Consider the following 19,463-nt stretch of genomic DNA (forward strand, 5'->3'; position numbering starts at 1 on the left):
GTGCTACTACTTTGCACTCAACGGTGGACAGTGTCTGCATCCTTCAGACATGATGGACCAGACACATAAACCTCTTTCACCACACCAGAGTAAACAATGGACATGTTTAGATATGAAGCATAATTTATTTTCATTACAAGACAAATATATGATATAAATATGTTCTCATTCAGGTGCTAAAAATAAAATGTATGACAAACACAGTATAAAATTAGTTCCTAAGTAATGTATGCATTTCTGCAATAAACATGGCCGTTATAAGGAGGTAAAATGACAGATGTAGTACAGGAGGAAGAATGTCAGGAGCATCTTATGTTTCAGTTTGCTCTAGGCCTGTTCTGGTCATACATGAGTCTCCCTGATCATCCATTGTCTTATTCCTCTTCCTCCTCAGTAGCTCTGCAGATGGAAAAACAAATGTAACATACACTATTATGCCATTTCAAGAGGAGAAGCAGATGTGTTCCTGATATGTAAAAAAATCAACACATAGGCCTATGCAATGAAGAGTTAGTGTAAGGTTACCTCAATCATGTCGTAGATCCAGCCGAGGAACTCAGCCACCTTGGTGTAGACTCCGGGGTGGTTGGGCTCAGCGCAGCCTGTACCCCAGCTCACCACGCCCACCAGTCTCCACACATTGTCAATTTGACAGACCAGAGGACCCCCACTGTCCCCCTGGGGAGAGGACAGGAGCAGATACACACTGCTGTCAATCACACTGGTTACCAGACCACCACACTGATTGCTAGGGGTTGAGATATTGTTAAGTCACAGTGATTTAGGGATTATGGGTTGGGATATTGTGAAATACTGAAACCTGAGCTCAACTGAATTTGATCGGTTGGACCTTGAATAAAGCTGGTGTGCCCGCATGCCTAATGAGCTTTGTCTTTGATAATTCAGAACAGTAATGGGGACACATGGGGGAAAATATTCTCATTATCAAGAACCAATTCTACTTTTGTAAGAAACAACTCTTTGACCTTTGGTTAATCTCTTCATAAAACAAGCCGCAGGAGGAAGAACTCAGGTATGTTTTATGAACTAACCTGACATGCGTCCACTTTGCCCTCGGTGTATCCAGCACAGAGCATGCGGGGGGTGATCTCTCCATTGTACATGCAGGAACTGTTGCATTTCTTGGTGCTTATCAGTGGAACCGGAGCTTCTTTAAGTGTGGCAGGGATGAGAACTGTCAAAGAAAGTCAAACTAATGTAAATATGCCTCTTATTTTTAGGACTTGACTGACTTTGTGCTATGAAAAAAACATTGACCCATTGATAGAGATACATTAAATTCTTCTATTTAAGTTCTATTATTCATTTAACATAGTCATACCATCGTCTGGTTGAGTGTAGCCCCAGCCAGAGATCCAGCATTGTGTTCCTCCTGGAAGATCATGCTCGTACTGTGGCAGACAAATAGGCCTGATGGTATCTAAAAAATACAATTTAAGAGAATATTAAGAATATTAGAAAACAGTGTAGGTCATTTTGAAGTTCATTTCAGTAATATTGGAACATGGTTTGGAACTGATTGCTGTAATAATATAGTTGAGTGTTCCAGTCAGCCAAAGGACTATGTGGTGCATTCAAAACAGAAGCAATCAAGTTCCCTGTCACCTGAGAAATTCAGTGGGGTTCGCAGTTTCATCAGAGCAATGTCATTGTCGTGGCTCCTGGGATTGTAGTTCTTGTTGTAGAGGATATTTTCCACTGCATATCCAATGTACTGAGTCATTTTAGCTGAACTACGTGTGACAATGCCAGCGTAGACCACCCAACTGGACACCTGTGGTAGCCTATAGCTGGAATGTGAAAAAAGAGATGTAGCAATTTATATTGGATAGATGGCTCTCCAATTCTCAATTGCATGAAGTATAACTGACTTTGCGCAAAATAAAGTGAGAGCTATTACTGTCCCTAGTCATCACTACACTGTCATGAGTCAGTGACCTTTGACCTCAAACATCTAACCTCTTATCCCGAGGGGTCCTTGGGGGTCTTACTTGTGTACACAGTGGGCTGCGGTGACCACCCATTGGCTGGTGATGATGGTGCCTCCACAGGTGTGTCGGTTGCTGTAGTAGAGACTGACTTGCCAGGGCCACCTTCCCAAGGTAGCCTCCACTCCCCCAATTATCCTGGGCAGCTTAGCCCGCGTCCCACACTCTACACAGGCACAGGAAACAAACATGAAGGCATTTTTTAAATTATATTTATTTAACCTTTATTTAACTAGGCAAGTCAGTTAAGAACAAATTCTTATTTACAATGACGGCCTACCAAAAGGCAAAAGGCCTCCTGCAGGGACTGGGATAAAAATGTTTAAATTAAATCAAAATATAGGACAAAACACACATCACGACAAGAGAGACAACACAACACTACATAAAGAGAGACCTAAGACAACAACATTGCATGGCAGCAACACATGACAACACAGCATGGTAGCAACACAACATGACAACAACATGGTAGCAACACAATATGGCAGCAGCACAGGGTATAAACATTATTGGGCACAGACAACAGCACACAGGGCAAACAGGTAGATACAACAATACATCACACAAAGCAGCCACAACTGTCAGTAAGAGTGTCCATGATTGAGTCTTTGAATGAAGAGATTGAGATAAAACTGTCCAGTTTGAGTGTTCGTTGCAGCTCGTCCAGTCGCTAGCTGCAGCGAACTGAAAAGAGGAGCGACCCAGGGATGTGTGTGCTTCGGGGACCTTTAACAGAATGTGATTGGCAGAATGGGTGTTGTATGTAGAGGATGAGAGCTGCAGTAGATATCTCAGATAGGGGGAGTGAGGCCTAAGAGGGTTTTATAAATAAGCATCAACCAGTGGGTCTTGCGACGACTATACAGAGATGACCAGTTTACAGAAGAGTATAGAGTGCAATGATGTGTTCTATAAGGAGCATTGGTGGCAAATCTGATGGCCAAATGATAAAGAACATCTTTTACCCAGATCACTTTACATACATTGTATTGAAATAACTCATCACCCTACAGTATATACTGAGTGTACAAAACATTAGGAGCAGCTTTTTAATATTGACTTGCACCCCCTTTTGCCCTCAGAACAGCCTCAATTCGTCAGGGCATGGACTCGAAAGTGCCGTAAGCGTTCCACAGGGATGCTGGCCCATGTTGACTCCAATGCTTCCCTCTGTTGTGTCAAGTTGGCTGGATGTCCTTTGGGTGGTGGACCATTCTTGATACACACTGGAAACTGTTGAGAGTGAAAAACCCAGCAGTGTTGCAGTTCTTGACATGCTCAAACCCTTGCGCCTGGCACCTACTACCATACCCTGTTCAAATGCACTTAAATATTTTGTCTTGCCCGTTCACCCACATACACAATCCATGTCTCAATTGTCTCAAGGCTTAAAAATCCTTCTTTCACCCTCCACCCTTTAATCTACACTGATTGAACTGGATTTAACAAATGATATTAATAAGGGATTATAGCTTTCATCTATATTCACCTGATCAGTCTATGTCATGGAAAGAGGTGTTCCTACCAATGTGTAGCACTATGAAGTCATGACTGAGAGGTCATATAAAGGTCATTGGGTCCTACCGGTGTGTGAGATGCACAAATGTACAATGTAGTTAATCCACTATTATGTTAGTGTTGTTAGTACCCTGCACAAACTTACCAAAACATTTCAAAGCTATAACCTTCCCTGTGACGCAACTCCCCCTAAATAAAAACAAATAGGTACATTAGAAAACATTGATAACTTTGTTATAGCACATCCATTTTTTCTGCATCATTAGGTAATGTATTATCTCCTCAGACAGCTGCCGTACCTTAACTGCCATATATTTTCCAGGCGGCTCTTGTGTTCGGAGGTAATCTGTATAAAGCCATCTGTGTAGTTTGGTCCGATGTCGGTTAAGTTCACCCCTTTTTGCTTGGTCAGTCTGGAAAGAAAATAAATCAGTTATATCTTCTATAAAAGCAGGCAAGATGGGAGTGTCCCTTGTAAAAAGTAATGTCTGATCTATGGGGCATAAGGCAAGCCTATAAACGAGGTTAACAGAGCATTAAATAATCCATCATTAAATGGGAGCAATCAGCCTTATGGTTAGGTGAATAGCCTAGTATGTTCCCAAGATGCTTGGGCTTTGTAGTAAGAAAGTGGTCTTAGTAGACTAGCCTTAGATATCCCAGCTGGCGGCAGACCAGGGTCCCCAGGGAAGAGTTCCATCTCTCATAGCACACAGGCAGCCAGGTGGGAACCTTCTCCAACTGGATCTCCAAGAGAGAGTTCTCCGGGCTGATTCTGTAAAACACTGAACCTGATTGATAGAAAATAATCCCTCCAGAGACCAACTAGATCAACAGTACTGAACTGTGGCCTTGTTTGAGAGGGAAATGTTAAGCAGCTTATATCCAATAAATAATGTAGTCAATATAAACAGATCATTATTTCATGTTTTGATGTCGGTCGATAGACAGTCTCCACTCCTCTCCACTGACTGTGACCATGTAGAAGTTGTTAAAGAATTAATTAATTAACATATGTACTGTTATAAAAATAATTATAGCTGTTATATAAACACATATGGTTTATATTACACAGGTCCAATCCAGATGTGTTGGTCATTACTGACATGCTGACCACACCACACGCGTCGCGTGCCTGAGCGTTGCAAAATAAATTTAAACACACATGTTATTCAATTATTGCACCCACACTGCTCGCGCACGCCAACGAGTGCCTGCGTTGCCAAGGGCTAACATGCTGACCACACCGCTCGTGTGGCGAGCGTTGCAAAATACATTTAAACAAACGTCATTCAATTATTGCACCCCCACTGCCGCCCGCGCCAACAAGTGTCTGCGTTGCCAAGGGCTAAAATAGAAGTCAGTTCTATTTGTGACACTGATCGTGGTGCAAGTCCTGCCTCTCCCATCTCCTCATTGGTTTATAGAAGCAGATACCCACTTGCCATCTCCATATTGGTTATACCCACCGGGGGTGATTGAAAGATGAACTGAGTTTGGTTGGTCGTCGTGGTAACTATGAAAGTTAGATGCCAATCGCCATATAAAGTCCAAAGAAGAAAAGGCCTGAAAGGAGGAGAGATGACTACAGCAAGCTAGCTGAATAGGACAAATTAGCTAGCAACTGCAAGCTAGCTAACTAAATTGCCTTAAATATTTAATGCTTTTCGACCTGTCCCCAAAGTAATATAATTGGTTCAGAGGTTGTTTTGATATTTTAACCTGCATGTCGTGATCGCATTTGGTGTGGGTGGACAAAATCAATTTGCGCACAATGGCGCACGATAGCGCACACTCTCAGCCGGTTTAGGTACGGTGTGAGACGTGGTTAAGGAAGAGTGTTTTGAATAGTGATGTTAACCTTTCTGGTTATAACCTTTTTCGGCAAGACAGCTCTTCCTAAAGTGGGGGAGTGGCAATCTTTACCAAGGATCACCTTCAGTGCTCGGTTGTCTCCACCAAGTCTGTCCCCAAACAATTTGATTTGCTGGCCTGTACCTTACCTGCCCTAAGCTCTCTCCTGGCCCCTTACACTAAGTCTGAATTTGTCCTGCTAGGTGACCTAAACTGGGACATGCTTATAACACCTGACCAAGATCTAAAGCAATGGGACTCCCTAAATCTTTCTCAGATTATTACCAATCCCACAAGGATTGACTCCAAACACCCAGAAAAGGCTACTCTCCTCGATGTTATCCTCACAAATAATCCTGATAGGTATCAGTCTGGTGTTTTCTGTAATGACCTTAGTGATCACTGTTTTACAGCCTGTGTTCGTAATGGCTGCTCAGTGAAACAACCTGTCCTGATTTGTCATAGACTCTTGCTAAAACACTTCAATGAGCAAGCCTTCCATCATGAACTGGCCTTTGTAAAATGGTATAGAATCAGCTTGATCCCCTCTGTCGAAGACACTTGGACCTTCTTTTGATATTTTCAGTGGTATTGTTAACGAACATGAGAATTAAAAACAGGTTCAGCCCCTGGTTCGACCGTGATCTTGCCGAGTTACTCCACCTCAAGAATTGCATTTGGCAAAATGCTCGGCACACACATACTCAGGCTTACTGGCTATCGTTCAGGCAAATGAGAAATACGTGCACTCAGGCTATCCTGAAGGCCAAAGTTAGTTACTTTAAGGAGCAGTTCTCTCTCTGTGGGTCTAACCCCAAGAAGTTCTGGAAAACGGTTAAAGACCTGGAGAATAAACCCTCCTCCTCACAGCTGTCCATGTCCCTTAATGTTAATGATGTGGTTGTTACTGACAAGAAGCACATGGCTGAGCTCTTTAATCACCATTTCATTAAGTCGGGATTCCTATTTGACTCAGCCATGCCTCCTTGCCCGTCCAACATTTCCTCATCTCCCACCCCTTCTAATGCGACTATCCCCGATGCTTCTCCCTCTTTTCCCCCTGCCCCGCTACAAAGTTTCTCCCTGCAGGCAGTCACTGAGTCCGAGGTGCTAAAGGAGCTCCTTAAACTTAAAAAATCTGGGTCAGATGGTTTAGACCCTTTCTTCTTCAAGGTTGCTGCCCCTATCATCGCCAAGCCTATCTCCAACCTTTTTAACCTGTCTCTCCTTTCTGGGGAGGTTCCCATTGCTTGGAAGGCAGCCACGGTTCATCCTTTATTTAAAGGGGGAGATAAAGCGGATTCTAACTGTTATAGGCCTATTTCTATTTTGCACTGTTTATCAAAAGTGTTGGAAAAACGTGTAAATAATCAACTGACTGGCTTTCTTGATGTCTATAGTATTCTCTCAGGTATGGAATCTGGTTTCCGCTCAGGTTATGGATGTGTCACTGCAACCTTAAAGGTTCTCATTACCCTTGATTCTAAGCAATATTGTGCTGCTATTTTTTATTAATGTGGCTAAAGCTTTTGATACGGTAGACCGTTCCATTCTTGTGAGTATTGGTGTCTCAGAGGGGTCTTTGGCCTGGTTTGTTAACTACCTCTCTCAAAGAGTGCAGTGTATAAAGTCAGAAAATCTGCTGTCTCAGCCACTGCCTGTCACCAAGGGAGTACCCCAGGCTCGATCCTAGGCCCCACGCTTTTCTCAATTTACATCAACAACATAGCTCAGGCAGTAGGAAGCTCTCTCATCCATTTATATGCAGATGATAAAGTCTTATACTCAGCTGGTCCGTCCCTGGATTTTGTGTTAAATGCTCTACAACAAAGCTTTCTTAGTGTCCAACAAGCTTTCTCTACTCTTAACCTTGTTCTGGACACCTCCAAAACAAATGTCATGTGGTTTGGTAAGAAGAATTCCCCTCTTCCCACAGGTGTTATTACTACCTCTGAGGGTTTAGAGCTTGAGGAAGTCACCTCATACAAGTACTTGGGAGTATGGCTAGACAGTGCACTGTCGTTCTCTCAGCACATATCAAAGCTGCAGGCTAAAGTTAAATCTAGACTTGGTTTCCTCTATCGTAGTCGATCCTCTTTCACCCCAGCTGCCAAACTAACCCTGATTCAGATGACCATCCTACCCATGCTAGATTACGGAGACATAATTTATAGATCGGCAGGTAAGTGTGCTTTCGAGCTGCTAGGTGTTCTTTACCATTCGGCCATCAGATTTGCCACCAATGTTCCTTATAGAACACATCATTGCACTCTATACTCTTCTGTAAACTGGCCATCTCTGTATAGTCGTCGCAAGACCCACTGGTTGATGCTTATTTATAAAACCCTCTTAGGCCTCACTCCCCCTATCTGAGATATCTACTGCAGCTCTCATCCTCTACATACAACACCCATTCTGCCAATCACATTCTGTTAAATGTCCCCAAAGCACACATATCCCTGGGTCGCTCATCTTTTCAGTTCGCTGCAGCTAGCGACTGGACGAGCTGCAACAAACACTCAAACTGGGCAGTTTTATCTCAATCTCTTAATTCGAAGACTCAATCATGGACACTGTTACTGACAGTTGTGGCTGCTTTGTGTGATGTATTGTTGTCTCTACCTTATTACCCTTTATGTCGTTGTCTGTGCCCAATAATGTTTGTACCATGTTTTGTGCTGCTACCATGTTGTTGTCATGTTGTGTTGCTACCATGCTGTGTTGTCATGTATTGCTGCCTTGCTATGTTGTCTTAGGTCTCTATGTAGTGTTGTGTTGTCTCTCTTGTTGTGATGTGTGTTTTGTCCTATATTTTTATTGTATTTACTTTTTATTTTTTATCCCAGGCCCTGTCCCTGCAGAAGGCCTTTTGCCTTTGATTAGGCCGTCATTGTAAATAAGAATTTGTTCTTAACTGACTTGCCTAGTTAAATAAAGGTTGAATGAAATAAATACAATTAAAAAAATTATCACAAATGTTGTGATACACCATAAAACTACTAGGAAGGGCTTTCTGCCTGACCAATCAAGTGCATCCCAAATCATACCCTACAGTGCCTTCAGAAAGTATTCATACCCCCTTGACTTATTCCACATTTTGTTGTGTTACAGCCTGAATTCTAAATGAATAATACCAAAAAAATCTCACCCATCTACACACAATACCCCATAATTACAAAGTGAAAACATGTTTTTTTAAATGTTAGCACATTTACTGAAAATTTAATTCAGAAATATCTCATTTACATAAGAATTCACACCCCTGAGTCAGTACTTTAAAGAAGCACATTTGGCAGCGATTACAGCTGTGAGTCTTTCTGGGCAAATCTCTAAGAGCTTTCCACGGCTGGATTGTGCAACATTTGCCCATTATTCTTTTCAAAATTCTTCAAGTAGATTTAAGTCAAAACTTTAACTCCGCCACTCAGGAACACTTACTGTCTTCTTTGTAAGCAACTCCAGTGTAGGTGTGGTCTTGTGTTTTAGGTTATTGTCCTGCTGAAAGGTGAATTAATCTCCCAGTGTCTGGTGGAAAGCAGACTGAACCAGGTTCCCATCTAAGAGTTTTGCCTGTGCTCAGCGCCATTCCATTTATTTTTTATCCTGAAATACTTAATGATTACAAGCATACCCATAACATGATGCAGCCACCAAAATATGGAGAGTGGCACTCAGTAAAGTGTGGTATTGGATTTGTACCGAACATAACTATAAGGGCACAAGGTGAGACCCAGATGCAGACACGGGAGGCAGATGGTTTGAGTCTTGGATATTTATTATAATCCAAATGGGTAGGCAAGAGAATGGCAAAAAGTCAAAACCAGTTCAGAGTCCAGGAGGTACAGAGTGGCAGGCAGGCTCGAGGTCAAGGCAGGCGAGTACAGAGTCCAGAAACATGCAAGGGTCAAAGCCGGGAGGACTAGCAAAAGGAGAATAGAAAAAGCAGGAGCACGGGAAAAACATGAAGCTACAATGGCTTCCTTGATGTTGTCACTGGGATTCATCCGTCAGATGGCAACACCACCATCCTGACAGTGGTTGACAGATTCTCCAAGGCCGCCCAGTTCATCCCTCTTCCGAAGTTACCTTCAGCCAAGGAGACAGCCCAGCTTATGGTAAAGCCCGTCTTCCAAATCTATGGACTCCCGGTTGACATTGTCTAGGACAACTGAGTTAGGAAGGACACCTGTATATTTGTAGTGACTGGGTGTATTGATACACCATCCAAAGCCTAAGTAACAACTCCAACATACTCAAAGGGATATTCAATGTCTGCTATTTTATTTTCACCAATCTACAAATATGTGCCCTTCTTTGAAAAACCTCCATGGTCTTTGTCTTTGTGGTATCTGTGTTTCAAATTCACTGCTCGACTGAGGGACAATTGTGTGTGGAGTATAGAGATGACGTAGTCATTCAAAAATCATTTTAAACACCATTATAGCACACAGAGTGAGTCCATGCAACTTATTATGTGACTTGCTAGGCACATTTTACTCCTGAACTTATTTAGGCTAGCCATAACAAAGGGGTTGAATACATAATTACTCAAGACATTTCAGATTTTATTTGTAATAAACTTTGACTTTAGGGGCTATTGCGTGCAGGCTAGTGACAAAAGCAATCTACATTTAATCAATTTTAAATTCAGGCTGTAACACAACAAACTGTGGAAAAAGTAAAGGGGTGTGCATACTTTCTGAAGGCGCTGTATACCTTATTTAGTGCACTACTTTTGACTGGAGCTTATGGGGCACTACATAGGAATAAGGTGTTATTTGGGACAGACAATCACACAGCCAAGATGACAGTCTTTGAGGTGAGTGAAGTGTTGAAAGGCACAGACCTTTCCTGGGGTCAGCCACAGAGATGTCCTCAGTCACGTTACAGAAGGACGTCTCCTTGGTGTCCCCTAGACCTGCTGGGCTCTGGGAAGAGGTAGGCCTCAACAACAACCTGACTGTGGGAGGGAAAACAACAACATGGAGAGTGAATTATAGTCGTAGTGTATGTGAAACAGATGTTCTTAATCTAGCTCTGTCATTGTGTGAGACATGGTTATCATGCATAATTAATCAGCTCATTGTAAAACATTAAAATACAGTGTTCTATATTCTGACATGTAGGGCTACTTCTGTTTTTCATCCACCACAGCAAGGAATCTGTATTGCATAAACATTAGAACATTGAATATGTCATCATTCTCTTCATACTCCATGATTTGACACTTGAAGGATGTCTTACCTAGGAACCACACTCCGACTGCTAAGCCTCCCAGAAGTCCTACTGCACACACAGCAGCCAGTACTCTCACCAGTCTATTGGCTGACACTGGAGAACAGCTGAATTAGACACTGATAAGATATCAACTGGCCTGGGTATACTGATAAAAGGCATGTTAGCTGTCTGTCACACTGACATAGAGTGGAAGAGATAGCGACACAGCATGTAACAGCCAATTACACAGTCTACAACTTGCACACAACTAAGGATGTGAACAAAGCATACCACATGTAGGGAACTTGACCAGTGACAAAGATGAACGCTTAACATTTCACAGGCAGTGTCATAGTCAACTGATTTACAGTATATAAAGTCTGCATGGCAGCTGTGAGGGGTAGAGTTTACTGTACAACTTTAACTTAAGACAATGAGATACTAAAGTACTAAAGCTTAATGCTGCTATATGCTCTAATTAGATAAGACTTTATATAGCATGCCTTGTTTTTGTACTAATTGGATAATGTTGTCAACTAATGATAGCCTGTGGTTTCAGCCCTATTAGACAGTGCACCACCCAGGCATTGACCTTACTGTGGTTTGTAGAATGGATTCCTCTCAGCCAGGCATGGCAGCTCTGACTCTGAGCTCCTCGGGCCTCTCCCACTCCTGTCTTCTCTGGGTGGAAAGAATGACTGACAGCCACAGGATTCTCAATCACAGATAATGTATCTCCATCAAGATTCTGCAACAGATGTGATGAATACAATACACACTATTCATATCAGTCTTCTGGAACACTGGATATGAAGATAACCTATTCTTCCTGGCTGACTACCCCTCCCCTTCTACACACACAGACGCCTCCTTATTCATCCCCTTTATCAAACAGATTTAATTAGGATGACTATGAAACAAGAGATCTCCAGCGGGTTTGTCCAGGTGTATAGAATTTGAATGGCAGGTGTGTAAAGGTGTGTAGATAATGTCACAGGTGTCCAGGTGTGTGAACTGAAGCACAATGTATCATTCATAGCCATATATGAGAATCCCAGCCAATGTGTCATACTTGTGCAGCAGTCATATGGATTTGGGCTCCCGAGTGGCGCAGTGGTCTAAGGCACTACATCTCAGTGCTAGAAGCGGACCCTGGTTAGATTCCAGGCTGTATCACAACCGGCCGTGATTGGGAGTCCTATAGGGCGGCGCACAATTGGCCCAGCGTCGTCTGGGTTAGGGTTTGGCCTGGAAAGGCTGTCATTGTAAATAAGGATTTGTTCTTAACTGACTTGCCTAGTTAAATAAATTAAATAAATAAAATGTACTCTACACAGTACCAGACCTATGCAGTAGGTATTTCACATGCAGGTGAATCAGACTTTCTACAATTGTTTTCTATTGCAAGACATAATTAAAACCAAACATGTCAGATACTACAGGGTATTTCTAGCTCATGCAATGAGATATTGTAGGAAAATAGGATGTCATTATATATTTTCAAATCCCATCTAAAAACCATCTACTCCAACATGATGCTTAAACATTGTAATTTACCCATAGAATCAACAGCAGTATGTTAACCCAAAGCATGCACTGTATGCATATATTTCTCTTTAAGTTATCCTCTAGCTGTCTAGCAGATAATACATTACATTAGTAAAAAGTACACAATGTACATGTACTTGAAATACATTATGAGGATTGACAATAGATTATTAAAAACCATTAATAAATCATCATAGTTGTTGTTAAACAACATGCACAACAGCTAGTACATGTACAGTAAATAGACAGAGGCTTTATGAAAACAACATCTGTTGACACTCAATGAGTGAGTCGATAGCCTAAAGACAACAGAGAAGGTATCAAGGTGATAATGAAAATAAATAAGGGTAAGGAGAGAGATATAGATATGCCTGGAGTCTTACCATGTTTCCCTTGTATGTTCTGTTGTCCAGAGGAGAGTGTGGCAGTGGGCTCTTCAGCGTTCATCTGTAGGCCTGTGTTAGGTTAGAGACAGAGATGCACTCCGCTCGCAGCTGGTCGACCATTTGCCATTTCACAGAATGCAACTCTGGATTTTCCCTTCACAAAGAGACAGTGAGGTCAGCAGTGGGTCTGCGCTGTTGAATGAACCTGTTGTTTTGCCAAAGGGGTCATGGGGCCTATGGAGGCAGGCTCAACCAGTTATTTGTAGGAGGGAACATCTCCAGAGATACCCCACAAGCCACTGATAGGGCAGGCAGAGGCACAGGTTGCTTAGTAACACCCTTACATGTGCCAACAGAGCATCCACTTGGCAGACGAACATTATTAGCTGAACATTGTAGCTTCATGAGCAAAGGTCATAATTACAGATTGTTGAAAAGCCTCATATCACGTCAATCCCAGTCAGACTCATTTGGAATCCAAAGGTATCACATCTCTCACCAGTCCACTCCAGAACAAAATGAACACTGTTCTGCCTGCCGGTGAGGTGACAGATTTTCAGTTTCTCTCTCAAAATGAACAAATAAATGCATTTGTACAGTTTTTGTTATGAATTATTAAAAAACAATTATTTCTGGATACCCGTTACAGTATATACAATTTACTCTGCATCAGGTGCAGTACAAAAAATAACCAACCAACGAATTTGTTTTTGAGTGAATCATATTTTATTTGACAAGGATATACAAATAAATATGTTAATTAAAACATGATCAAATTTGGACTTTTTCATCTGTTTACAGCTAAGTATGGGTAAGAAGTATTTTTTGAAAATTTCTCTTCTAATTTACGGCAAGCTTAATTAATCCAGTCTCATCTATTTAAATTGAGAACATCAAGGTGTTCCTAATAAAAAATTGTAGATTTAATCTGCCATCTAGAATGCCAGCCAGCAGAAGGTACCTTTGATATGCACTGTCTCCCATGGGCGCGGTATGGGATTATGCCTGGAGAGAGCCAGGTGAGGAGGACAACTGCCAGCGAAAACATTCCTTACACTCGGACTGTCCAAGCAGCATCCCGGAAACGGCCTGCATCTCTCATCTGAATCACTGTCAGATGAAATGATGTACAAGTCAAACCCACCAAGTCAAACCCACTCTAATAAGTCTGTCTGTCTGTCTGTCTGTCTGTCTGTCTGTCTGTCTGTCTGTCTGTCTGTCTGTCTGTCTGTCTGTCTGTCTGTCTGTCTGTCTGTCTGTCTGTCTGTCTGTCTGTCTGTCTGTCTGTCTGTCTGTCTGTCTGTCTGTCTGTCTGTCTGTCTGTCTGTGACCTGAGGTGGATGTGGCAGACTAATACTGTGTGTTGACATGCAGACTGGGAATGAGTGTGGGTTTACATCCAAAAACATAATGGATTGATTAAAGGGAATTGTAACACATACTGTAAATTTACATAAATATCAACTTTGGCAAGAGTCTATGATGGTATGTGAATGAGATATCCCCTTTGCTGGTGAATAGACAGTAATGCTGACATTCATTTGTCCGTTTATCAAATCGGCACAGCACATGGCAATACAATCATAATGACAATCTTAATTGGGAGAACTTGATGTATGGGCAGTGAGATACCTTTTGTAAGGAGACCAATAAGAACTAATACAATCAGCATAATTGTAACTGTATATCACACAAGTGCTTGGCTAGCACAAGGGGTGCTGTTCTCACGTTTACAAATTAGTATTCAGAAAGTTTGATAAATTAGATATATAAATGGCAGCTTTAGATATTGGTCATCAGCATTTGTTTATTTACATTGTATTAACATTCTGAAGGATATGTACAGTGTGTCTTGATTTCATAAACGTTGATTAAAACTTCTATGCCGACTTGTCAAATGTCAATATTTATATAAAGAACTCATTCTTACTAAGTTTCCTAGTTCCTGTGCCATTGTTATTAGTGACTGAGTTGCACAGTAACATTTGATCAGATAAATACTGGTAATGTACTTTCCTTGTAGACATGTTGGAGGGGACAGAGTCTGTGTCATGTCCAGGGGATCTCTCATGTCTTTGTCTCACTGCCATCTCTCTGTTACTGTGCGTGGCAGTCTGGACCTTATAGTTCTTATCAGAGGTCTTGTGATTGGAACCAATCCCCCTCTCGTCTAGTGGCTTGTATGACTTAAAGCACTGTCCCCAAAAAATCTCATCTTCCGTGTAGGAGGTCCTCACATGGAAGGCTGTGCCTGAGAAGAAATACATATTCTATTATATACATCTGCTGTCTGAACCAGGCATTAAGGATACTGTAGGTCCCTTAATTCATGTTTTGATAACGATAACATATAAATAACTCACAACCATTAATTAGAAAAACGACAAGTTTCTTTTTTGCGCTGATTGAAATAGCCCAAACAGTTATTTTATTCCAACTCCAGATTTCCCCACCTCTCAGTACAAACCTGCGTCTTGAACGGCTCCGTCCACCATGACCACAATTTCAAAGGTATGCCACTCTAAGGAGTCAGCGCTGATGCCCCAGAGAGGACTTTGTTCATCAATGACATGCTCCACGGTCTGGGGCTCCACTGTGAACAGCCTGGCCCCATCTGGCCCCATCCCCAGAGTCAGCTCTCTCTGCTCCAACAGGATGAACTCTCCCTCTTTGGTATGGTGAGATTTGATCAGCTTGGCTCTTATCTCTGCCACCAGCATGTGTGTCTCTTTCAGAGTCTTGACATTGAACATCAGGCACAGCCTCTCATCCCTCTCAGAGACCACACAGTGCTGACTGAAAAACAGAGTGGGCAGCCTCCTCTTAGGCTTGGCTAGCTTGGCCAGGATGCAGCCCAGCATCATGGTGTCTAACACTGATTCAATGATGGACTGTGCCATCATGAGAACCAGCCCGTCCATGCAGTTGGCTGAGGCCACTCTAGAGCCGTAGCCGTTGATGATTTGGCTGTCCATGGAGATAGAGAGGGCCGAATGGAAACTGTCCAGTTTCTCAAAGCATGGCTGCCATTGCGGGTCTTGTATGTGTTCCATATCACCACGCAGCCAGGCACCCAGGAAGTAGAGCTCTGCGAAGGCTGCCCAGGTGACGATGTAGCACAGGGTGAAGACAAATAGGATCCAGCTGTACTTCAGATCCACCAGGGTGCCGATCAGGTCACACATCTTGTTCTTGGAGCTGTATGATGAGCCACGACACATGCCATCCTTGGTGAAGTAGCGATGGTGCTGGCGACCATTAGAACTGGAACTCTTGTGTCTTATGTCTCCTGTACTCTTGGAAGAAGAAGATGTGGCCTTGTTCTGTGTTTTCTTCCCTCTATTAGGTTTACTAGAGCCGTTCTCAACCCAGGAGCTTGTATCATAACTGGAGAACCTCTCAGCACTCCTGGTCTGCCTTGCTTTGTGCTGTGATTGGATAATCCTCTGACTGACCGGCAGTGGATGCAGCTTTGGATGGTGAACAGGCATGGTGACATACTGACCCCTACTGGTGGCCCTGGAGATTTTATTGGGATTGGCTAAAGATACTCTTGTGTCCACCTGCAATGAAGACATCAAGACAGTAAGGTGTCATCTGAAATCGAACAGTGAAGATGTTGATAACAATACAATAATAAACCAGTCATCTTTGCAGTGAATATTGAGATGTTATACTGACCCTCCTCAGGTATGGCCTGTATGGGTTATATGGGTTGTGTTGAAGTGAAGCTCTGGGTCTGATGTTCTTCCTGGGGTATGGGGGAGGTCCATAGTTGCCATAGTCCCCATAGAGTGCACAGCTGTTGGAGATCACCGTGGAGAACATGGCTGGAATTGCCCTCTGTGGAAACCGAGACAAACCGACAGGAGTGTCCACCGTTTATACCTTCAACAAGATAAACTAGAAAGAAAATGATCACCTGTGCAGGTTCAAAAATCCTGTTTACAATAATAGTTTTTAATGATGTGTGCAGGATGACACTTGTATCCAGTCTGAGAACATAGAGCAAGCGTTGAGCAAGCGTTGACATGTCCTTGTTTGTGTCTTGTTGTAAAAACTAACGATGGGTGGATAAGAGCAGGGCTGCTGCTCCAGTCAGTCTCCAGTCCAGATGGTGTGTAATGTGGTTTGCTTTAGCTGCCCACCATGCTCACACTAATTAAACAGAGGAGATTACATTAGCACCAGCTCTTAATCAATCTGCTCGTCTACAGAGCATGACCATGGATTTCAGGAGATTACAGAGGAGATAATCCTTTTTGCACATGTGTAACTAAATTTAGCCCACCTTTCATCTTTTCAAAATGGCTCCATTACATTTGGTGGATCTCATGCTCATCAACTACATAAAGAGGACAGGATAGTTCTATGTCAGCACAATCGTAATACACTAGTGGACTTTTCCATCATTGCAAACAAAGTAGGAGCTTCTTTACTATATCCAAGTCATGTTGTGTTGTCACTATGCTCTGCTGGTGGAAAAACTGTTTTCAGTATATGTGTTGGTATACACCATAGCAATGCTGTGTTTCCATTTTTATTTTGTTTCTCGCAGTGGTGGAAAAAGTACCCAATTGTCATACTTGAGTAAAAGTAAAGATAACTTAATAGAAAATGACTCAAGTAAAAGTGAAAGTCACCCTGTAAAATAATACTTGAGTAAAAGTCTAAAAGTATTTGGTTATAAATATACTTAAGTATCAAAAGTAAATGTAATTGCTAAAATGTACTTAAGTATCAAAAGTGAAAGTATAAATATTGCAGCTAGCCACATTTTCTAGTTTTTTATTTATTTGCAGATAGCCAGGGGAACGCTCCAACTCGGACATCATTTACAAATGAAGCATGTGTTTAGTGAGTCCACCAGATCAGAGGCAGTAGGGATGACCAGGAATGTTCTCTAGATATGTGTGTGAATTAGACCATTTTCCTGTCCTGCTAAGCATTCAAAATGTAACTACTACTTTTGGGTGTCAGGGAAAATGTATGGAGTAAAAAGTACATCATTTTCTTTAGGAATGTAGTGAAGTAAAAGTAAAAGTTGTCAAAAAATATTAATAGTAAAGTAAAGTACAGATACCCCAAAAAACGACTTAAGTTGTATTTGAAAGGTTAAGTACTTAAGTACACCACTGGTTTTTCGATTCAGTTAGTTAGAATTACATTTTGACTGAGTTTCCATTATAAAATGTAAACACAGCATTGCTATGGTCTATACCACCACATCCCAAACCCACAAATAAACATAGAAACAAGAACATAAACAAAGGTAGTACCTGTGATGAAGAATTCCCTCTTGTTATTGACTGGATGAAGCTACTGTATGGCTGCCATTCTGCTTAGTGGTGGAGACAACAATGTGTGTGGTAGAGCAGAGGGAGAGAGGGCAGAGAGGAAGCGACTTATCCCTTCCCTCATCTGTAGCAGCTAGTCAAACCCACCCAGCTGTTGTCTGGCATCGTGCCACTAAGGGTCACCAAACCGCCTGTCATGACTTCAGCTGCATGCTACAGTGAGACAGGAAAACACAACTGTTTTTTATTGTTATGTTTATTTTTGCTATTTTATGTTTCCTTGGTGTATTTTGAAAGGTGCAAATAAGATGTATTATTATTATTATTACTATTACTAACTCAACCGTCATGGATTTACATTTTGATATTTTCTAACATATTCAAATATTGAACATTTTCCTGTAGTGCATGTGAATAGTATGCAGAAAAAAACAGACAGTAAGAACTCACTTTACTTGACTGATGACACAATAAAGACCTGCATTGTAAAATAGTTTTATTCTTTTTTCATCATGCCACAGAACACTGACGCGTAAAGAGAGCTGTGCCTGAAACCACACTGAGAAAACACTTGCACACACAGTGTTACAAAGCTGTAATGCAAAAGGATTTAACACACATGGCAAGAAGAACAACCCTGAATGGACACCAGGACAAGCACTGACTGAACTGGCGCTGAGGTAGACAAACACTTACATAATATCTACCTAAATGATGATCATCACATCCTTATAGTACACACACCAAATAAAACAACTTCCGTTTTGTTACAACATAGAAAGATCAAAGTAAAACTTTTTTTCAAAGTGCTCTGTTAGTTTTGGTCCACCACGGAAATCCTAAGATCCTTATAGCGCATGTGTATGAACACTGAACAAAAATATAAATGCAACATGTATGTGTTGGTCCCATGTTTCATCAGGTGAAATAAAAGACACCAGCAATTTTCCATATGCACAAAAAGCTTATTTCTCTCAAATTTTGTGCACAAATAGTTTTACATCCGTGTTATTTACACATTTCTCATTGGCCAAGGTAATCCATCCACCTGACAGGTGTGGCATATCAACAAGCTGATTAAATAGCATGATCATTACACGGGTACACCTTGTGCTGGGGACAACAAAAGGCCATTCTAAAATGTTCCGTTTAGTCACACAACACAATGCCACAGATGTCTCAAGTTTTGAGGGAGCATGCAATTGGCATGCTGACTGCAGGAATGTTCACCAGAGCTGTTGCCAGAGAATTGGATGTTAAACCTTTTAGGGTATAGGGGGCAGTATTTTCATTTTCGGATGAAAAGCGTGCCCAGAGTAAACTGCCTAATACTCGGGCCCAGAGTCAAATATTTGCATATTATTAGTAGATTTGGATAGAAAACACTCTGAAGTTTCTAAAACTGTTTGACTGATGTCTACGAGTATAACAGAACTCATATGGCAGGCAAAAACCTGAGAATAATCCAACCAGGAGTGGGAAATCTGAGAATTGTAGTTCTTCTTTTGAATCCCTATCGAAACTACAGTGTCTGTGGGGGTCACGTTGCACTACCCAAGGCTTCCATTGGCTGTCAACAGCCTTCAGAAAGTTTTCCCATCCTTCTCCTGTTACTGGGCAGAGAATAGTAG

The 19,463-nt window shown here is 41.8% G+C and overlaps 2 protein-coding genes across 2 annotated transcripts; both read right to left on the reverse strand.

Annotated features, from left to right (window-relative positions):
• Positions 1 to 105: 105 nt before the first annotated feature.
• LOC106581154 (transmembrane protease serine 5) lies at positions 106 to 12,750 on the reverse strand. The gene is made up of 13 exons (XM_014163019.2): positions 12,533 to 12,750; positions 11,199 to 11,349; positions 10,629 to 10,715; positions 10,231 to 10,344; positions 4,180 to 4,315; positions 3,830 to 3,943; positions 3,676 to 3,719; positions 2,013 to 2,175; positions 1,627 to 1,811; positions 1,343 to 1,441; positions 1,053 to 1,195; positions 526 to 678; positions 106 to 399 (listed from the first exon to the last, which is right to left on the reverse strand). The coding sequence occupies exons 1-13, from the start codon at positions 12,533 to 12,535 to the stop codon at positions 391 to 393; spliced, it is 1,401 nt and encodes a 466-aa protein (XP_014018494.2). The 5' UTR covers positions 12,536 to 12,750; the 3' UTR covers positions 106 to 390.
• Positions 12,751 to 13,806: 1,056 nt separating this feature from the next.
• LOC106581084 (G protein-activated inward rectifier potassium channel 3) lies at positions 13,807 to 17,894 on the reverse strand. The gene is made up of 4 exons (XM_014162798.2): positions 17,815 to 17,894; positions 16,217 to 16,378; positions 15,003 to 16,098; positions 13,807 to 14,786 (listed from the first exon to the last, which is right to left on the reverse strand). Exons 2-4 carry the CDS (start codon positions 16,361 to 16,363, stop codon positions 14,443 to 14,445), a joined length of 1,587 nt encoding a protein of 528 aa, XP_014018273.1. The 5' UTR covers positions 16,364 to 16,378; positions 17,815 to 17,894; the 3' UTR covers positions 13,807 to 14,442.
• Positions 17,895 to 19,463: the final 1,569 nt, after the last annotated feature.

This window comes from Salmo salar, chromosome ssa20 (genome assembly GCF_905237065.1).
Source record: "Salmo salar chromosome ssa20, Ssal_v3.1, whole genome shotgun sequence".
NCBI lineage: Eukaryota > Metazoa > Chordata > Actinopteri > Salmoniformes > Salmonidae > Salmo > Salmo salar.